The sequence below is a fragment of the Apaloderma vittatum genome, unplaced genomic scaffold, assembly GCF_000703405.1.
Source record: "Apaloderma vittatum isolate BGI_N311 unplaced genomic scaffold, ASM70340v1 scaffold12861, whole genome shotgun sequence".
In the NCBI taxonomy this organism is placed as follows: Eukaryota; Metazoa; Chordata; class Aves; order Trogoniformes; family Trogonidae; genus Apaloderma; species Apaloderma vittatum.
In genome coordinates, this window is record NW_009699685.1 from 35,139 (window position 1) to 52,513 (window position 17,375).

The following is a 17,375-nucleotide window of genomic DNA, read 5'->3' on the forward strand; positions in this document are numbered from 1 at the left end:
TTTATCTGTTGAAGAAAATCTGTGAGAGTTGCCAAATCCAGTATCCCAACAGAGGTGAGACTGCTGCAGCTTCATATCCCCAGGTCCAGCCTACAGCAGAGCTAGATGTATATTACCAGTAGGCAGACATGCACACTCTATGTAGATATATAGGTCATACATAGGTCATACATACAGATATACACATCTGGCCTCACAAATGAACAGAGACAAAAAACACAGCACTTATGCAAACACAGATAGCACAAATGGTCTTATCCTGTTCCCCTTTCTGGCTGATCAGACTGATAGTTCTTTTGTGGAAAAGATATATATATATACACATATATACAGGCAAATACACAATGTGGATCCCTCTGGTAACTGATCTGGGTACCTGCCCCTGGATCCTTGTTCCACCGAGTTGCTGGCACCTGGGCATATGCACAGTAGTAGCTGGAACTGAGCCACCCAGCATCTGTATTTATGCATGTCGAGTACCTTTAGTAACCAACTTTAGACATGCAGTGTCTGCAGCAGCTGGGCTGGGATCCCCTGGTCTCCCAGTTGCCTCACACAGACACGTACACACACACAAACACACAAAAATGTAGTCCATCCCAATAGCCTAACCAGTTTCTGCCCCAAGACCTTTTAGTCTCTGCAGTAACAGACTTGGACCCCTGGTCCCTCTGGTAGATGACTCAGAGATCCCCCAGTATCTTCCATACCTGACCCAGATTTATGCCTGCTTCAGTAGGTGGCTTCCAAGCCACTTAACTCATTCGTCAGCTAGTCCAGGTTTATATTTACTAGTAACCACATGCTGACATACACACGCACACACAACAAGCCTGAAGTCTGGTGTCTTAAGATGCTAGCACCCCAGACACAGAGTTCCTGTGATGTGGTCCCCTCTTCAGTGGCTGGCAAGCCATACATGACCGTGTACACAGAATAGAGAGCCCCTCACAGAGGAAAACAATCAGGAACAATTTAATAAGAATGTAGGAGAGGCAGTGACCAGGCACAAAGGTGACCAGGTGCAAAGCATGGCAAGATGTCAAGCATTGGAACAGCCTGCCCAGGGAGGTGGTTGAGTCACTGTCCCTGGAGGACTTTAAGAGAGCGATTGATGTTATGCTTAGGAACATGGTTTAGTGGTGTTGATAGGGCTAGGACAAAGATTGGACTAGATGATCTTGAAGGCTTCTTCCAACTGAAACTGTTTTATGGTTCTATGATTCCATAACCATACTGACCAACAACATATTTATGGGCAGCTGGCCCCTTCTGTCCCATCTTTCCACCTTTTTTCTCCCAATTAGACTTTATCACTCCCTTTGTTACTTCTGTCTCTTCCCCTAAACAACCTGTAATAACTTTTTCCTGAGTCCCAGCATCTCCTCTTCAACCCTGTGCCTGTAATGTGCCCCAGAGGTACTCTGGTGTTTGACTCACCTGGTGGGTCTTCCCCTTCCTGGTGCTTCATGGTGTTTGTGTACATGAGTCTTTAATCTGACAACCTGACACGATCTACGTAAGAAATATTTCTGCCATAGTTAAATTGCTCAAATGGGCATTTTGCAATGTCATCCTTTTGACATGGTTATTCCTTCTTCTACAGCACAGTTCAACACACAAAGAAAAAGTAGGTATTGCTCTTCCTTTGCTACCCAGAAATTTGGCTGTGATGAAGCCAGTGCTGGGGAGACCACTGATAAGTACCTCGTTTCAGTACCTAGTGCAGTTCAGGTCCGGCTTCAAGCCATGAGCCATATCTTCAGATAAATAAAAAGAAGAATGCAATTCGTTGTAGAGTCTGGTCATCACCTGGTGCATTTACAATCATTCAGCATTCGGCCTGAACTTCTTTTTAGACTAGAACCGCATGAAATGTACAATTTCTCTTTGAAGATTTTTCCACTGAGAAGTCATGCTGTTTAGCATCCTACACCTCTTTATATGTACTTGGGGAAAAAAATAGTTCATTTTTAACGTTTGGAATATTTAGATTTTGTACATTTTTATAGTAAAATAATTTAGCTCTTTTTTTTAACTTTATTTCTTTATATATGTTATGTAGTAGCAAGTAAGTCAGCCTGAGCTGTAAAATTCGTCGTGTAATTGTAAATTCTCATTGGAATGAGAGCACTTTTAAGTTAATTATAAATGTCACACGCGCCAAAGCTGAATAGTAAAAACTATTAGTCATTGTGATTGGTTTGCGCTCGTCATGTTAGGCAAATACTCAACTTGCATTTCTGATTTCGGCCACGAGATGGCAGGTAGCACACGGCGAGCACGGCAGCCACTTCAAACATCCTTTAACTGTCGAATTTGTAAGTCTCCTTGGCCAGCCTCCTGTTGTAACACTGCTGTAATTTGCCTTATTTAAAGCTTCGGCACCAGAACTCCGTTGTGGATCGTGTAGACATCAAGAACAACCACATCTTCTTCTACCTTCAGCAGGCAAGTTTGGGAGGTTTCTTGTTTGGTTTTATTGAACTACGAGTGTAAAGCAGGCTCCTAGACAAAAGAAAAATCTCATTAATAGCAGGTTAGCAATAGACATGACTTAAAGATGTAAAGAGACCTCACTCCGTCCAACATCAAACACACATACGTGGTAGCCATAGTCTACAGTGAAGAGTTTGGGACATTTGGTGTGGAATGAGGAACAGAAACACAGGGGAGGATGAAGTTCTTGACTTCAAAGTGATTAAAGAGAGAAAACTGGAGGGAAGATTCATAAGGATGCTGAAGGTGATTTTAGGTGGGAAAAGGCAAAGAAGCTCACAGCAACTTTCAGTGACAGGATGAATGCTGATGAGCTGAAAGCCGCAGTTGGGGTAATTGGCAATGGAAATATGAAGAGGAAGGAAAAAAAAAGCACCCAATTTTAGCAACAAAATGTATTTAGCAAGAGCTTTTAAACAATAATCTGGTTTGACATCAAATTTACAATCTGGAGAGAACTGTAGAATGGCACTTTATCACCCAGTCTGACCCAGAAACGCATCTGTTCAACCTTAGTCTCAGGGGTAGGTATGAAAAGGTCTGATGCATTCTCTTGTCTTGCCATTTCCAGGTCTCCCAGAAGGAAATCAACTTCTCCTTCAGTGTGGAGCAAAGCCTGCCTGTCTCAGACATCAAACCAGTGCCAGTACATGTGTATGATTACTATGAAACAGGTAGGTGACCGCAGTAGGCCTAAGTAAAATGTGTGAAATCAAAGTATTGATCTCAGCATTTACACGGTGGGAGACATTGGATTTTCTCTTGTTCTCTCAGCGCAAGCTTCTCTGCACTCTTTTGCATTTGCTCCCAAGTGGAGAGCAAATTGGGAATTCTGCTGCTTTTGATTACTAGACTGAAAAGGGTTTGCAGAGCATAGACAGTCTCTGACTCCTGTCCTTTCATTTCTTGCTTCATTTCAACATAAAGCAGATTAGAAGGTGATATATCAGGAGCTGTAGTTACAAACTATATACAGAAAGAAGTTCAGTTCCACTTTCATACTGCAGTTTGGACACAATGGTTAAAATCAAGAACTCAAAGGCAGTAGTGTTGCTGACTTCCCTCGTCTGAGTTACCTCATATTTGTGCTTTATATTGACATATCAGGTGGCAGTCAAAGAACACTTCCTTAGTGGAATTTAAGTACTTAAGTAATAATGGCAGTCCCACTGAACTCAAGAGGAGTTTAAGTACCTAACTAGAAAATTAAGTGCCTTTCCACCTTTCTCGATCCGGCCTTTAGGAACTACAGTTGCATCAGACATTACCCAGTTGTGGAAGCTGTGTTCTCAAACCGTGGCTCAGATGCTTTTCTCAAGCTTGACATAACCTTTGGGGAGTGCATCCTAGCAGATTAGGAGCAGTATCCAGAGAATTGTCCCTGAGGTGCATGTTCTGTCATGTGATCTACATCTCGTGTGGTCATGGCAATGATGGTGTCCTGACAAAGAAGGCCAGAGGCGTGCATTGGGCTCTGACTGTGCAGCTCTGCTACTGGATGCCTTAACAACTGGAACACCACCACAAAATCTGTCAAGTGTTTTCTGGTTCATAATGTGTTTTTCACAGGTGCACATGGACTGGGGTCAGAACAATTTCTCACTCTCATGCAAATGTCTTTTTTCTTTCTTCTTTCCAGATGAATATGCCTTTGCAGAATACAAAACACCCTGCTCCCCACTTTCGAACTGAAATCAGCTATATGTCAGAAGAGGTAATGGTTCAGAAGACATCAGGTTAGCATTTGTAGAGGAAGAAGAGGATAAAAGACTTAGTAGTTTCTCAGAGGACAATGAAAAGCATGTAGGAGAATGAGGAATAAGCAAATCCTAAAGCACAGTGGATCAGAATGACTCATTCTGGCCCACATTTCAAAAGAGCTTGGGATCAATGTGGATGAGAAACTCCTAACAAAGGAAATATCATGCAATTGTTAACCCTGACCATCCATCTTTTTGGAAACTCATGACATATATTCCAGTGGAACCTTGTGTAAACACGAAACATGTATTCTTTGCCACAAATTCCTCTCAAGAAAGCTAAGATTAGGAAAATAATCCACTGCTGCCACTTCAGTAGATTTTATTTGGTTCGGTCTTTCCATTTATCCTGATGGAAGATTCTGTAGAAATCACTTTGATATTCATCTTTTTCACTGATTGAACAGAATCATTTATGGATTTCAGAATTCTAGTCACAGGAAGATAACTTTTATGCAGTTTTTGACTCTATATAAAAAGTTTTTTCTTCAGAATGACACCTCATATTTTACTGCTCTTTGTAATAAAACCTTCTGACTGGCTATGCTTTTTTGTCGCAGTCTCCACTCCTTGTTATAGCTATAAGTGGGTGTTGTAAGGTATTTCATAAGCTAAGAAATTCATACCCTGGACAGGTCAATCAATGCCAGTGACATCCTGACATCTCTGACATCTTGTGGCATAGACAGGATCAGCGCGTTGGCCTGTGTGATGGAAGCTTTCTACTCAAAGCCTAATGGTGGGAGAAAGTAGAGAGTTGTTAGACAGAAACTCTTTCAAAAGGGGTTAGGGAGAAATAGTGGATCTAATGGAACCCTGGGAGGTTCAGTTGTGAACAGTGTATCAAAATGCATGACTCGGGCAACAGAAGACATCCAGATCTGCAGGCAGACTTGTCCATCAGGTCTGCACTGCACTTGCTGCTAAATGTTAGTTTTCCTTCCAGACAAAAGGAATCATGACCAGGTCCTCCACTGCTCTGTAAAAGGCAGGAAGTTCCCTGAAGAAAGATCCAAGGCATGGGAGAGAAACAAATGAAGGACATTTTACATGAAAGCTATAAAAACACAATCTGTCATCACCAAAACAACTTCCTTTCTTCTTTGTGTCTTTCACCAACGTTCATACGCTTATAAGAAAGAATTTTAAAGTGATTTACCATCAGGTATTTCCAGCGAGATAAGATCCTAGAACTTATAGCCTAAAGGTCATCAATGGCTTACTAACATCACCTTTCTTGCTGCATCCAGGACAGTAATATGCCACTTGTCCCTGACCAGCAAAAGCACAGTGCTGGGGACTGCTGAGGCTGAACTGCCAGTCACATTGTGTGAAGAAATATTTTTCTGCAGGGGTTTTTCTCCTCTGAGTCACACTTTAATATGAGCATATGTGTACATACCTATAGACAAGGAGCCTCCCAGCACAGGTATTTCTTGACTTGTTGCTCAGAGTTCTCTGCAAGTTCAGACACGAAGTAGAGTTCCTGTGCTCCAGTATAAATTAGGTTATTACAAATGTCTTTGGGTTAGTCAAATGCAGTACCCTTGATAATAAATTTTGCCACCTCTATGAGTGAAGAAATTGTGAGGATGCAAAAACAGTCACTGATCTTGCTTTGGGCAGTCCTTATGAACCAATCTCTACTCAGGCATCTTCGTGGAAAATAAAAGCCAGAGGCAGGAGGCTGCAGCTTAATAGAGAAGAGAAGCTTTACCTAGAGAAGCTAACTTACAGGACCCCAGTCCTCTGGGACACCACATCACATTGCAGTTACACCAACCTAACAGGTAGGTGTTGCTGAACAGCATAGTCTTGGTCTTGTTCAACTTCTTCCGCCTTTGCTCCCTTCCATGCTCTCCTGACCTTTAAAGTGGTGCTCAACTTGAGCCCACAGAGAGCAGGTCAGAGATAGTGACTCAATTCAAAACTGGCAAGATTTAAGGAGGGAAAGTATGTTTCTTCCTCCTACCTGCTTGAACAAGCTTACCATGAGGTCAGAGAACCACTAGGAAGCAGGAAGGTAAAAATACAGTGTCCCTTTCAGAAAGGCACAGATGCAGTTCAGCTGCGTCAGAGATCCGTGCTGCAAACCTTGGGAGCTTTTGCAGAAGGCTGAGCAACGCGTCAGCACTCCACCTCCTACCCTTACTCACCTTCTTACAGCAGAGCTCTGCTTCTCTGTGTGTGCTCGGTGGCTCCTGTACAGGGTCACAACTGTGGTCTCATGCTTGACTTCTTGTAACAGGCCATGAGTCTCTTCCTCTCTCCATCCAAAACCCCAGCAACAGAATAAGTCTTCCTTTCCACTGCTGCTTGTGTTAATCTGGAAGTTAACTGGCCTATTTAGACATGTCCATAGTCTGCCTCACCAGTAGCTACTCTGACTCTTGCATCAGGTCACCTACAGACTCAGGTCTTCTGTCCGAAAAGACAGGGGACTTCAAAAATAATTGCTACCACACACAAACACTCTTACCACTGGATAGCTAGCCCAGTGGAGGCACAAGAACATATTCCAACCCTCAGAAGCCTCCTCTTCAGTGCCTTTTATGTGCATTTGGAGAAGGCCTGAAACAGGGGAAGAGTTTCTGCAGATCAGCTAGCAAGAGGGTGTTCAGCTTGAGAGCAGCACTGCAGTCCAGACAAAAAAAAAAGGAGATTTCAGCAATTCAGCAACGCCAGGACCTTAGGAAACATCTGGACATTTGCTGAGGAACTGGGCATAGGACCCTAAGGTTCTTTGTGAATTTATATCCTGGCTGATGTGAGCCAAGTGCCTTAACACCCTCGAGAACCCAGCCCCAAACTCTCTGGTTTCTAAATGCACCACCTGGCATTTGAAAGCATGAGGCACGTACCAGCTTTTCATGCCGTAGTACCGTGCATGCAGGCGAGCCTGCAAGGGCACTTTGATGCATAAAGCAACACTTACAAGCACATTCCGTGCCATCAATATTTTTGGATATTGTCCTCAGGATGGACAGAAATTGGGGAATGAAGCTCTCTGCTTTGTTTGGGTACAATTAAAGTTTTACTTTATTGCATAGTTTCTTCCCTGACAATTCTGCTGGAATTCCATGCAGTTCAATTGATGAGATTTTCTACCTTTTGAAAAAATAATTATATTTTGAAAAAAGGATGTTGTGAGGTAAATGTCTTTTACGTCTTCCAATTCCACTCAAAACCCAAAGGTTCTATCCCCAGCATTTCTGTTCGCATCAGAAACATCCTCTGGGCACAGCGCTTGACCTAGGAAGTCACAGTGAAAGCAATGTCTTCATGTTTTCATGAGACCTGTGGGTGACTTTTGCTGCAGATGGACACATGCTGAGGAATTAGCTATGATTCTGAAGATGTTAAGGTTCCAAGCTGCTTTTCAGTGACCTCAGACTGCCCCTTGCTCTCTCATCCCTGTCAGCAGAAAAGATCGTGTGAGCTTCAAGAGGGGTCAGTCAGGCTGGTTCAATCCACCTTCCTCAGCTGTGTACACTCAGTCTGCTGCTAAACAAAAGCCTTTGTTTAATGCCATTCCAGTGAATGGCCAACTGCAAGCCTGGTCAGATGGAAACTGATATGAAATGCAGATTCTTTCAAGAGCACAGCATTTAAGTTTTGCTACAAAATTCCGAAACACTAGGCTGGGAAGGAGTGACTGGGACAATGCCAGCAGTATCTAGTAAAATCTGCATTTTATGGCCTTCTTTTGCCTCTATAACTCTTCTACCTCCAGCACAACTAGTGACCCAAATTTTTTCTCATGGAGATTGCATCATGTGAAGTTGCTGAGGCAGGAACTCAGGTGTTTGCTTAACCTCAATGCAAGTTAGGCAAGTTGGACTGTCTCACACTCTCACTGCACTGAGCTTTTAATTTGACTTGTTCACCAGAGGTAAAAATAGAGTTTTGAGGCTCTTTGGTCTGGATTCACTGTGTTATCTCTGTATATATTTCTCCATCTCATGCAGTAAATTGAAGAAATTTGGCTACTTCCATGTGATGAAGCTTCACATTCTTCCCCATTACATGCCACTGCCTAGGAAATTTTACTCAGAATTGATCTATGAGATTCATAAAAGAGTCTTGATTTTTATATGATGCAAAAACTTAGATGCTGCACAGCAGATTACAGCAGAAATCCATCATGAGCAGTAATAAGCGTGATACCTTGCTATTGTTTAGTCAGTTATATACTACAATTTATTTGCTTATGTTTTTCATTTCTTTTCTGCACAGCTGAGCCACCCAACCCTTAGCATAGCCTTACCAAAAGGGATCTCCTTCCTTTGGAAAGAAATGATAAAATCCTTAACTGAAGTAAAGAATAGACAAAAGATGGAGAGCAGGTACAGAGGAAAGTGCTAGAAAAGCCACATAAGCCTGAGAGATTCATTTGAGAGTGCAGGAGGGTTCTCACTCTTGATGTTTTCAGACAAGTCAATAGATGCCATGTTAATGGCATCCTTTTTCACAAGCAGAAGGTGCAGCTTCTGGATCTTATATCAGCCAGTCAATACAAAGGCTCTTTTTCACATTCTTTACAATCTGTGTCCTGCAAAAACACCTGCGAAGATCTATTTCCACCTAAAGCGCTGGGAAGGTGCAGTATTCCTCCCTGCTCTTTGAGACTACAATAAATATGTGAAAACATGAGCCCAAGAATTTTCCTGTTAAAATTCCAGATTAAACGATTTAAAAAATTAACAAGAACTTCAGACACTGACTTTTTATGTGAATCAACCAGACAAAATGGTAAGGGTCACCTCCCGTCTCCAAAAATGCCAAATGTTTTCTTATTGGGTGTCGAATACAACATGTTTATGCTCAGTTTTTTAGTTTGAGCACAGGCATTAGTCTTCTGTATATGTATATTTTCCTATAAAAACAAGTCCTTGAAATGGTCTGCCTGTTTAAAAGCCTAAAATGTTAGTCTTGATCCTTTTAGCAGCAACATCAGGTAAGACTTTAAGAAATGTTTCCAACTCAGTGACCAGAAGCATGAAACCTTCAGCACCTTGTGGAAGCTCTTGATCAGTGCCGGAGGCTCTGGTGACCTCATGGCCAATAGACTTGCCCTGCTCAATAGCCTGTCCCAGAACAAACATACACAGCATTACTTGCTCTGTTTCACTCTTGTTGATTTCTGCAACTTGTCTCCAACAATTAAGTCACATTTTTCCTTTCCTTTAACCTTTATTGCTTGCTGTAGTCATCTATCATGACTTTTTTCATTGTTGTCTCATGGTTTTCTTCATTCTTGTTGACACTCAGTTTAGCTTAATGTGAATGCTTGGAGGGGATTCAGTTCCTTAGCATTGTTTGAGTTATGCTCCTACTGTTTTTACCTCAAACAAACAGTGATGACATGGACTAGCACAATCTGAGACGTGATACTGCAAACAGTGGGAATAGTGAACCCATACATGCCCCTAGCATGTATGTAGACCAAGAAGACCAGGCGAAACTTAGGAAGAAGAGATGGAGCACTGAAATTAAATAAAACAATCTGAGATTCTTCCTTGTTTCTTGAATATATGTGACTCTTACTTTTGGTTACCAGAAGAGGCCAGCCCCTACACAAAGTGATAGAATGAATAGTCATAGAATCATAGAATCATAGAATGGCATAGGCTGGAAGGGACCTTAGAGATCATCTAGTCCAACCTCCCTGTTGTGGGCAGGGACGCCAGCTCTCAACTAGACCAGGCAACAAAAATTTCATCCTTTCCAACCATTTCAGTAATAATCTGATTACTCTTTTCTGACATTAGGTGTGTTTCTGAAAACAGGCTCCATGATTTTTAGTCAGTCTTGGACACAAGTTATGACTATGAGACTTGCTAAATAATTATTTTCAAACTCATCATAAACAACTTCTGGTATGATGGGGTTACCTGGACCTTTTCTGTCTGTTCCAGGAGTATAAAGTCCGGGCAGTGTCAGTAGAGGGAGGCTCACAGTATTTTGAACCAAAAGAACTATAAACCTGTTGGTATATACTGCAAGAAAAAAAATGTCTGAGAGCCAGTGCAAAGGGGGAGCCGGAAGAATCAAGGAACCAGAGAAGTGCCCAAGAAGCCAGCAAAATGCTGGGTTGAGGCTGAGGCCTTGCATGCTGGAAGCACATATAACAGAATCATAGAATACTGTGCTGGAAGAGACCTCAAAGATCATCTGGTTCAACGTTTCTTGTCAAAAAACATGGTCTAGATAAGACAGCCCAGCACCTTGTTCAGCTGAATCTTGAAGTGTCCAATATTGGTGAATCCACCATTTCTCTGGGGAGATTACTCCAATGGCTGATTGTATGGAGGATTCTACAGTGCTCAGCTGCACCTGCATTTGAAGCAATGAGATTCACCATGGCTTTGCATTTTTATCCTCACTGTATCCTTAACAAAGCAACGTTAGAACATTCTGAACTCAGAGCAGTTGCTGAGGTTCAGCTGCTAATGCAACTGGAGCAAATCACAGACTATCTATTCAGGGCCAGGGAGCGGCCTCTCATGGGCTTGGTTGTTGTTGTGTTCATCTGTTTCTAGAGCCTGGATCCTACCAAAACCAGGTTAATGGTTGGGCTTGATAATCACAAAGGTCTTTCCAATGTAGGTGATTCTGTGAAACTTTCTTTCCACCTCCCTGGGTTTTGAGAGCACTCAGAGTCTTATGAGCTCCTATGCAGGACAGGTAGGACCTGTAGCTTTGCTGTTACAGCCAAGCATGTCAGCACACTCTCCCTTAACAAAAAGTCAGCTGAGTCATGTGTTCCTACTCTGATTGCTATAGTTGCTATAGGTGCTCAAGAACCTTAAAACTACCAGGAATAATTCTTCCCTTTAACTTTCAGTGCGAGAAAAGGCCACCCATCTATTTGTACTTCTTCCAGCAGTTCCTACAGGATTCATCTGCTGCAATCCATGAAAATCTGACAGGAGAGACTCTGGAGGCTTTCCTCAGTGATGTGAACAGTCAGGACTCTGTCACTGCTTTCTGTAATAGCAAAGCACTTGTGCTGCCATCAGGCTAGCTAAATAGGGATGACATTAGACACAGATGTGATGCTCCACCTAACTCTGGTCATTTATGAAGCAGTAACCTTAAAAACCACCTAGTTCTTTAAAAGGGAAAACTATGCAATGAGGACATTCTCTGAATCCCTAGTTGCCTGAGGCCAGCTTGTTTTAGACTCAGAAGCCTGAACTGTTTAGAGGGATAATAGAAGATAATAAAGAATGACAGGTCTTCATCAATGACACATCCTCCAGCTTGTTCTGTACAGTGCTCAGTAGTTCAATACGCAGCTGCAGAATATATTATCACTGAAGACAAAGCAGAAGTAGCTTTTATGTGTGGGGAATGAATCCAGAAAACTTTTCAGGCGTAAGGTCAGGGGTTGAAGGCACAAACAGGCTCTCCCTAGGGGGCATCCTTAAAGTAGGCAATTAATACTGGGTAACACAAGAGTATTGTTATGCTGCCAAGTAGATAACAAGAACAGATAAAGGGAGAGAAAGCTGCAGGCTCTGAATAGCATTTGCATGCCTCCTATAATGTGCCTGGAACAAGTTCAATTTCTTGTATGTCATGGTGGAAAGAAAATGCCTTTCCAACAAGAAAAAAAATGGATTTAGAAGCTAGATTTTGGTCAATGGCAAAAAGACCCAAGTGGTGTCCTCATATTCACAAAGAGACTGTAGCCTCCAGCATTTGGTGTTACCAACTGGTTAGGAAAGTCCATGTTCTTTTTCACATTTAAGCCTTATCAATATCACGCCTACACAGAAGACAGACTTAAATGAGAAGAGATAGCACCTGCCCCCAAAGATTTAAAACTCATTTCTTGGATTCATCTTCTATGAAGTCTTGGTTCTGGAAACATCATTTTAAAACCTTGAAGTGACTACACCAAGACCCACACTTCCCTTCTCGTAGCAGCTGGAACAGCTGTGCATCATTTCCGCAAAAAATGTCTGAAAAATTTCATTTGGCCCACGTCCCTACCACAAACCTGCATTCGTGTAACCATGTCCAAAGAAGCATGTAAAGCCATTACTCATCCACAAGTCCCTTTTCACAAACAGACTAATCTGCTGTTGAGAGCTGATTCAGATCTATGTCAACAGTGGCTGCAATTCCACAAAAGGACTTTGGGGGTAAAATTATCTCAGTGATGGCTGAGATCCCAAGTGGAAGCAAAACTGGATGACTCTTCTCAAATCACTACAAAGAAGAGAAATTAGCCTCTCCTTCCCTCCACACTGTAAACAAGTGGAGGGAAGGAGAAGAAAATAAGAGGGATTAATGGAGACTTGAACACTTATAAACCTACTAAAGTGTATATGTGAGGGCATTTGTGCAGAATTAAATTAAAAAACAATATTTCCATAAAGCAGAGTAAGGCCACTGCAATATGAAAGCCTCAAACAGCTACTTCCTTCTACATGCAACTGGCACAAGTTGTCACCTGAACTTAAAGGAAATGCCCACAGAGTGCAGAAGTTACAGATCAGAAGGGTAAAGAGTTGTGCATAGGTGTAAAATAGAAATAAAGGGTTAATATTCTCCTCAGAGGCTATCCAAAGGTCAGAGAATGGATTTGGCAGTCTTCAGCATACTAGAGATGGCTGTTTTTTCCTCAGATACCTTTCTGGTAGACAGGAGAGCAAATACATGGCCATGTCATACACAGCTTGTGTCAGCTTTTGGTAGGCAAGATGATTTCTCAGTACCAGTCATGAGCTGTTTTCTAGAATGGGAGGTTTAGGGAGGGCGCATGCAGCCAGCCTAGATGTCCCACCAGAAGTAAGGACTTAGACAGCTGTATTTTTGGAATTACATGTCAAAAGTTGCCCTTCTGATATTTCTTGTTAAGCATTTTCTTTCCCCCCTCTAATTAAAACTTGATTTACATTAGCAAGGATGAAGAATGAACTTACTTAGTACCAGAGATTTTTTTATGGGGCTTACTCAGGCATTTTATTGTGACTTCTTTACATTTGAACCCAACCCTTGTTGCTGCCTATTGAGACGGTGAAGAAAGGAGGGCTGAATAACCCTTGGTCCTGTCCATACAAGGACTGTAAAACTGCAAAGCACTCCCTAAAAAAGTGCAGATGGACTTGATGCTCTAACTGTACCACTGCATTTATAGCATAGTCTGAGCTCTACCAGGTGAGCCACCAAAAGTGCACAACAAAGGCAGTCTTAATACTTTAGCTCACACAGAACTATTCCCGTTCAGACCTCAGCCTCTTCACATAGGAGGATTAAGGGCTGATTGCCCAGCCCTTACAGGTAGGGATGGTGTGGTTAAGGGCCTCTGGGTGAGGATTAGGGGGATGGAAGACAAAGTGGATATAGTTGTAGCTCCCACCCCCCACTGTGCCCTCCCCTTTTGTTGAAAGAAATTCTATCACTCATCAAAATCACTGCAAGCTGTGACTATTCCTTAAGGGACATATTTATTTCCTTCAATGAACTCTTCATCCTCTTAACTCGCAGAACTGCTAGAGAACTTTGCCAGGACCCACATGTCTCAGAACAATGAAAGAAATCTTTTATGCTTGACTGGAGACCCTATTGACCAAGCAGGGCTTTACCGGTAATTACCATGTGTTAGCATTGTTCCCCAAGCACCTGGGCCAAACCAAGCATTTCGACCTTCACTATACCTAAAAAAACTCATTACAATCTGATCTGCTTAAAGAAGGTTTTATAGGAAGCAGTGATAGTCAAAGTGGCAGATCACCTGAGTGCTTTTCAATAAATCATAGCTGTAATGACCAAGTTTCTTTGCATTGCTCCTCCTCTGAATGCAGCAATTAACTCATTTACAAGAAAGGTGTCAATGTCTACACCATGAAGGCATGGCTACAGGTCTTGAAGACATGTGCAAGTTGGATTCAGACTGCTAGCTGGGGTGCTGTTAGGAAGGCAATCATGGAACATTTCATATGGACTTTATTGGAGATCATGCCACTACCTACTCAGCTAGCTAGCTCAAAGTTGCTCTGCTACACTGTGCAAACTCTCATTCAGTTATCACTCTCCTCCACTGCTCCACTCAAGCACAAAGAATGGTTGGATGATGTCAATAAACTGCAAGTGTAAAAAGGAGAACCTGATGGAATGAAATGTGAGCAGCTACAAATACTGCCAGAATGGGAAAAAACATGAAGCTCCAGAGACTACTGGAATTTTCCAGTAGCCATTTTATGACTCCCACAGGAAAGAAATAGGGCTCTTTGCAATGACAGTGAGTGAATTTTGAGGTGAAGTCATTCCTTGACACAGAAATCACTGTGACCAGTTCTCCATGAAAAAAGAAATTGCAGTTAACTGTAGTTTATGATAATAAGACAGCTTTTATTTGTAAAGATAAGCTTTTACTGATACAACATATCTAGTGCCCCAAATAAACCAAACCACAACCATAAAGGCACAATTTTTACAGTTTAACTGTGCCTTCAGCAGGGTTAAAGTGGCAGAAAGCTATCTACACTCATCGGGTGAGTTGTTTCGTAACACTGTTAACTAAAGCAATCAGCTTATTCTACTGCTACCAAGGCTACCCCTCACTGCTATCCATCTGCAAACACACAGATCTAGCTGAGTGCAGTCCTACTACTCAACAAGTCTAGCTGAGTTCTGAAGTTACTGTTTAGGTAACACTCAAGGTTAGGCTGGCAAACAAGTCCCTTTGAGTCAAGAATGCAAGACAATCCATCTGTATAGAGATATTTCTCCAACATTACCTAACAGTTCCTCATATATGCCCAGAAAGATCAGCAAGTTCTTCCAAAATGTCTTCAGAAGCAATGATGGTGTTGTTACAAAGCACAGCAGCCTTGAGACCTATCTCCAAGAAATCTCAGTGACAGAGGACTAAGGAGAAAATCTTACATGACTTCTATGTGAGCATGTATGAGGAGCAGGTTTAGATTAATTTAAGTGCCAGTTATCTGAATTAATTCTTCAGTGAGGAAAGAATGGAATCTGAAACACAGTCTTTTGACCTGGTGATAAAGTATCATCTCTAATTTCCCTCTAAAGAAATCTCCACAAGCTTCTTGCACATATATAGATGAGTTAAACAAAATGGATATGATCTGAAGAGCACAGAGATGCAGTCAGCAAAAAAATCCCCTAAATCAGAAAATCAAATGTCGATGGTTTTGTAAATAATCTGTCCTGAAAACAACCTTTTTTTTTGTATCAAGTGAAATGTTGTTTGATCTTCCTTTAAAAGACATATGATTGTATGTTACAAGCGATAAGATGGGATGACCTCTAGTTTCTTTTTCTTGTGATAAAATGTAGTGGCTCGTTTTCATCCAGGCTATTTATTTATGATATATTTATTTATGAGACCCATCTACAAGAAGGGCTGGAAGGAGAATCCGGGGAACTATAGGCCTGTCAGGCAGATCTTGGTATCAGGGAAGATTATGGAGCAGTTCATCTTGAGTACATTCACACAGCACATGCAGGACAACCAAGGAATCAGGCCTAGCCAGCATGGGTTCATGAAAAGCAGGTCCTGCTTGACCAACCTGATCTTCTTCTATGACCAAGTGACCTGCCTAGTGGATGAGGGAAAGGCTGTGGATGTTGTCTACCTGGACTTTAGCAAAGCCTTTGACACTGTCTCTCACAGCATTCTGCTCGAGAAGCTGGTGGCTCATGGCTTAGGCAGGGGTAAACTTTGCCAGATTAAAAGCTGGCTGGATGGTCAAACCCAGAAAGTGGTGATAAATGGAGTTAAATCCAGTTGGCAGCCAGTCACAAGTGGTGTCCCCCAGGGCTCAGTTTTGGGACCAGTCTTGTTTACGACCTTTATTGATGATCTGGATGAGGGGATTGAGTGTACCCTCAGTAAATTTGCAGATGACACCAAGTTGAGCATGAGTGTTGATCTGCTTGAGAGTAGGGAGGCTCTGCAAAGGGTCTGCAAAGGGTCCTGGACAGGCTATGTCAATGGGCCAAGGCCAAAGGTATGAGCCTCAACAAGGCCAAGTGCTGGGTCCTGCACTTTGGTCACAACAACCCCACACAGCGCTACAGGCTTGAGGAGGAATGGCTGGAAAGCTGCCTGGCAGAAAAGGATCTGGGAGTGTTGGTGGACAGCTGGCTGAACATGAGCCAGCAGTGTGCCCAGGTGGCCAAGAAGGCCAACAGCATCCTGGCCTGCATCAAAAACAGCGTGGCCAGCAGGACTATAGAAGCGATCATGCCCCTGTACTCAGCACTGGTGATGCCACAGCTTGAGTACTGTGTTCAGTTTGGGGACCTGCAGTATAAGAAGGACATTGAGGTGCTGGAGCAGGTCCAGAGAAGAGCAATGAAGTTGGTGACAGGTGTGGAGTACATGTCTTATGAGGAGTGGCTGAGGGAGCTGGGATTGTTTAGTTTGGAGAAGTCTAAGTGGAGACCTCATTGCTCCCTAAAACTACCTTAAAGGAGGTTGTAATGAGGTGGGGATTGGTCTCTACTCCCAAGTTACTAACAATAGGACAAGAGGAAATGGCCTCGAGTTGCACCAGGGGAGGTTTAGATTAGATATTAGGATAAATTTCTTTACTGAAAGACTGGTGAGGCATTGGAACAGACTGCTCAGGGAAGTGGTGAAGCAGCCATCCCTGAAGGTGTTCAAAAAACATGTAGACGTGGCACTTTAGGATATAGTCATGGTAGTGTTGGGTTGATGGTTGGACTAGATGATCTTAGAGGTCTTCTCCAACCTTAGTGAATCTATGATCCTATAATTTGGTTGCAAACCTATTAGACCAGTAACTTTGTATTCCAGACAGTTGCATTTCTTCTTTGCTTATTTCATTACTAGATCCACATTTTCCATTCTGACTAGTGGAGAGTTTAAACAATGCATTGAGATGTTTGGATATAGATGTATGGATCATTTTTGCCCTGCATTTAGCTACCATGCAGAAGGCATATATGCACAGAAGACATTGTGACCAGTGCCAAGTCTTGGAAATATGAGTGTAGACTTTCTAACCAAAGCCAAAACCAATCTATATTTGGGACAAAAATTACGTTCATTATAACAGCAAGTTACATACAGCTACTCTCCTCTATCTATACAACAATCGAATGTCA

General features: G+C 42.3%; 1 protein-coding gene across 1 annotated transcript in view; it reads left to right on the top strand.

The window, feature by feature from the left end:
• LOC104280744 (ovostatin-like) overlaps positions 1-4,191 on the top strand; it is a 29,806-nt gene extending 25,615 nt beyond the window's left edge. The window contains exons 33-35 of the mRNA XM_009878490.1: positions 2,380-2,451; positions 3,071-3,173; positions 4,139-4,191. Of these exons, the coding sequence (XP_009876792.1) occupies positions 2,380-2,451; positions 3,071-3,173; positions 4,139-4,191 (228 nt within the window). The remainder of the gene's footprint in view (positions 1-2,379; positions 2,452-3,070; positions 3,174-4,138) is intronic.
• Positions 4,192-17,375: the final 13,184 nt, after the last annotated feature.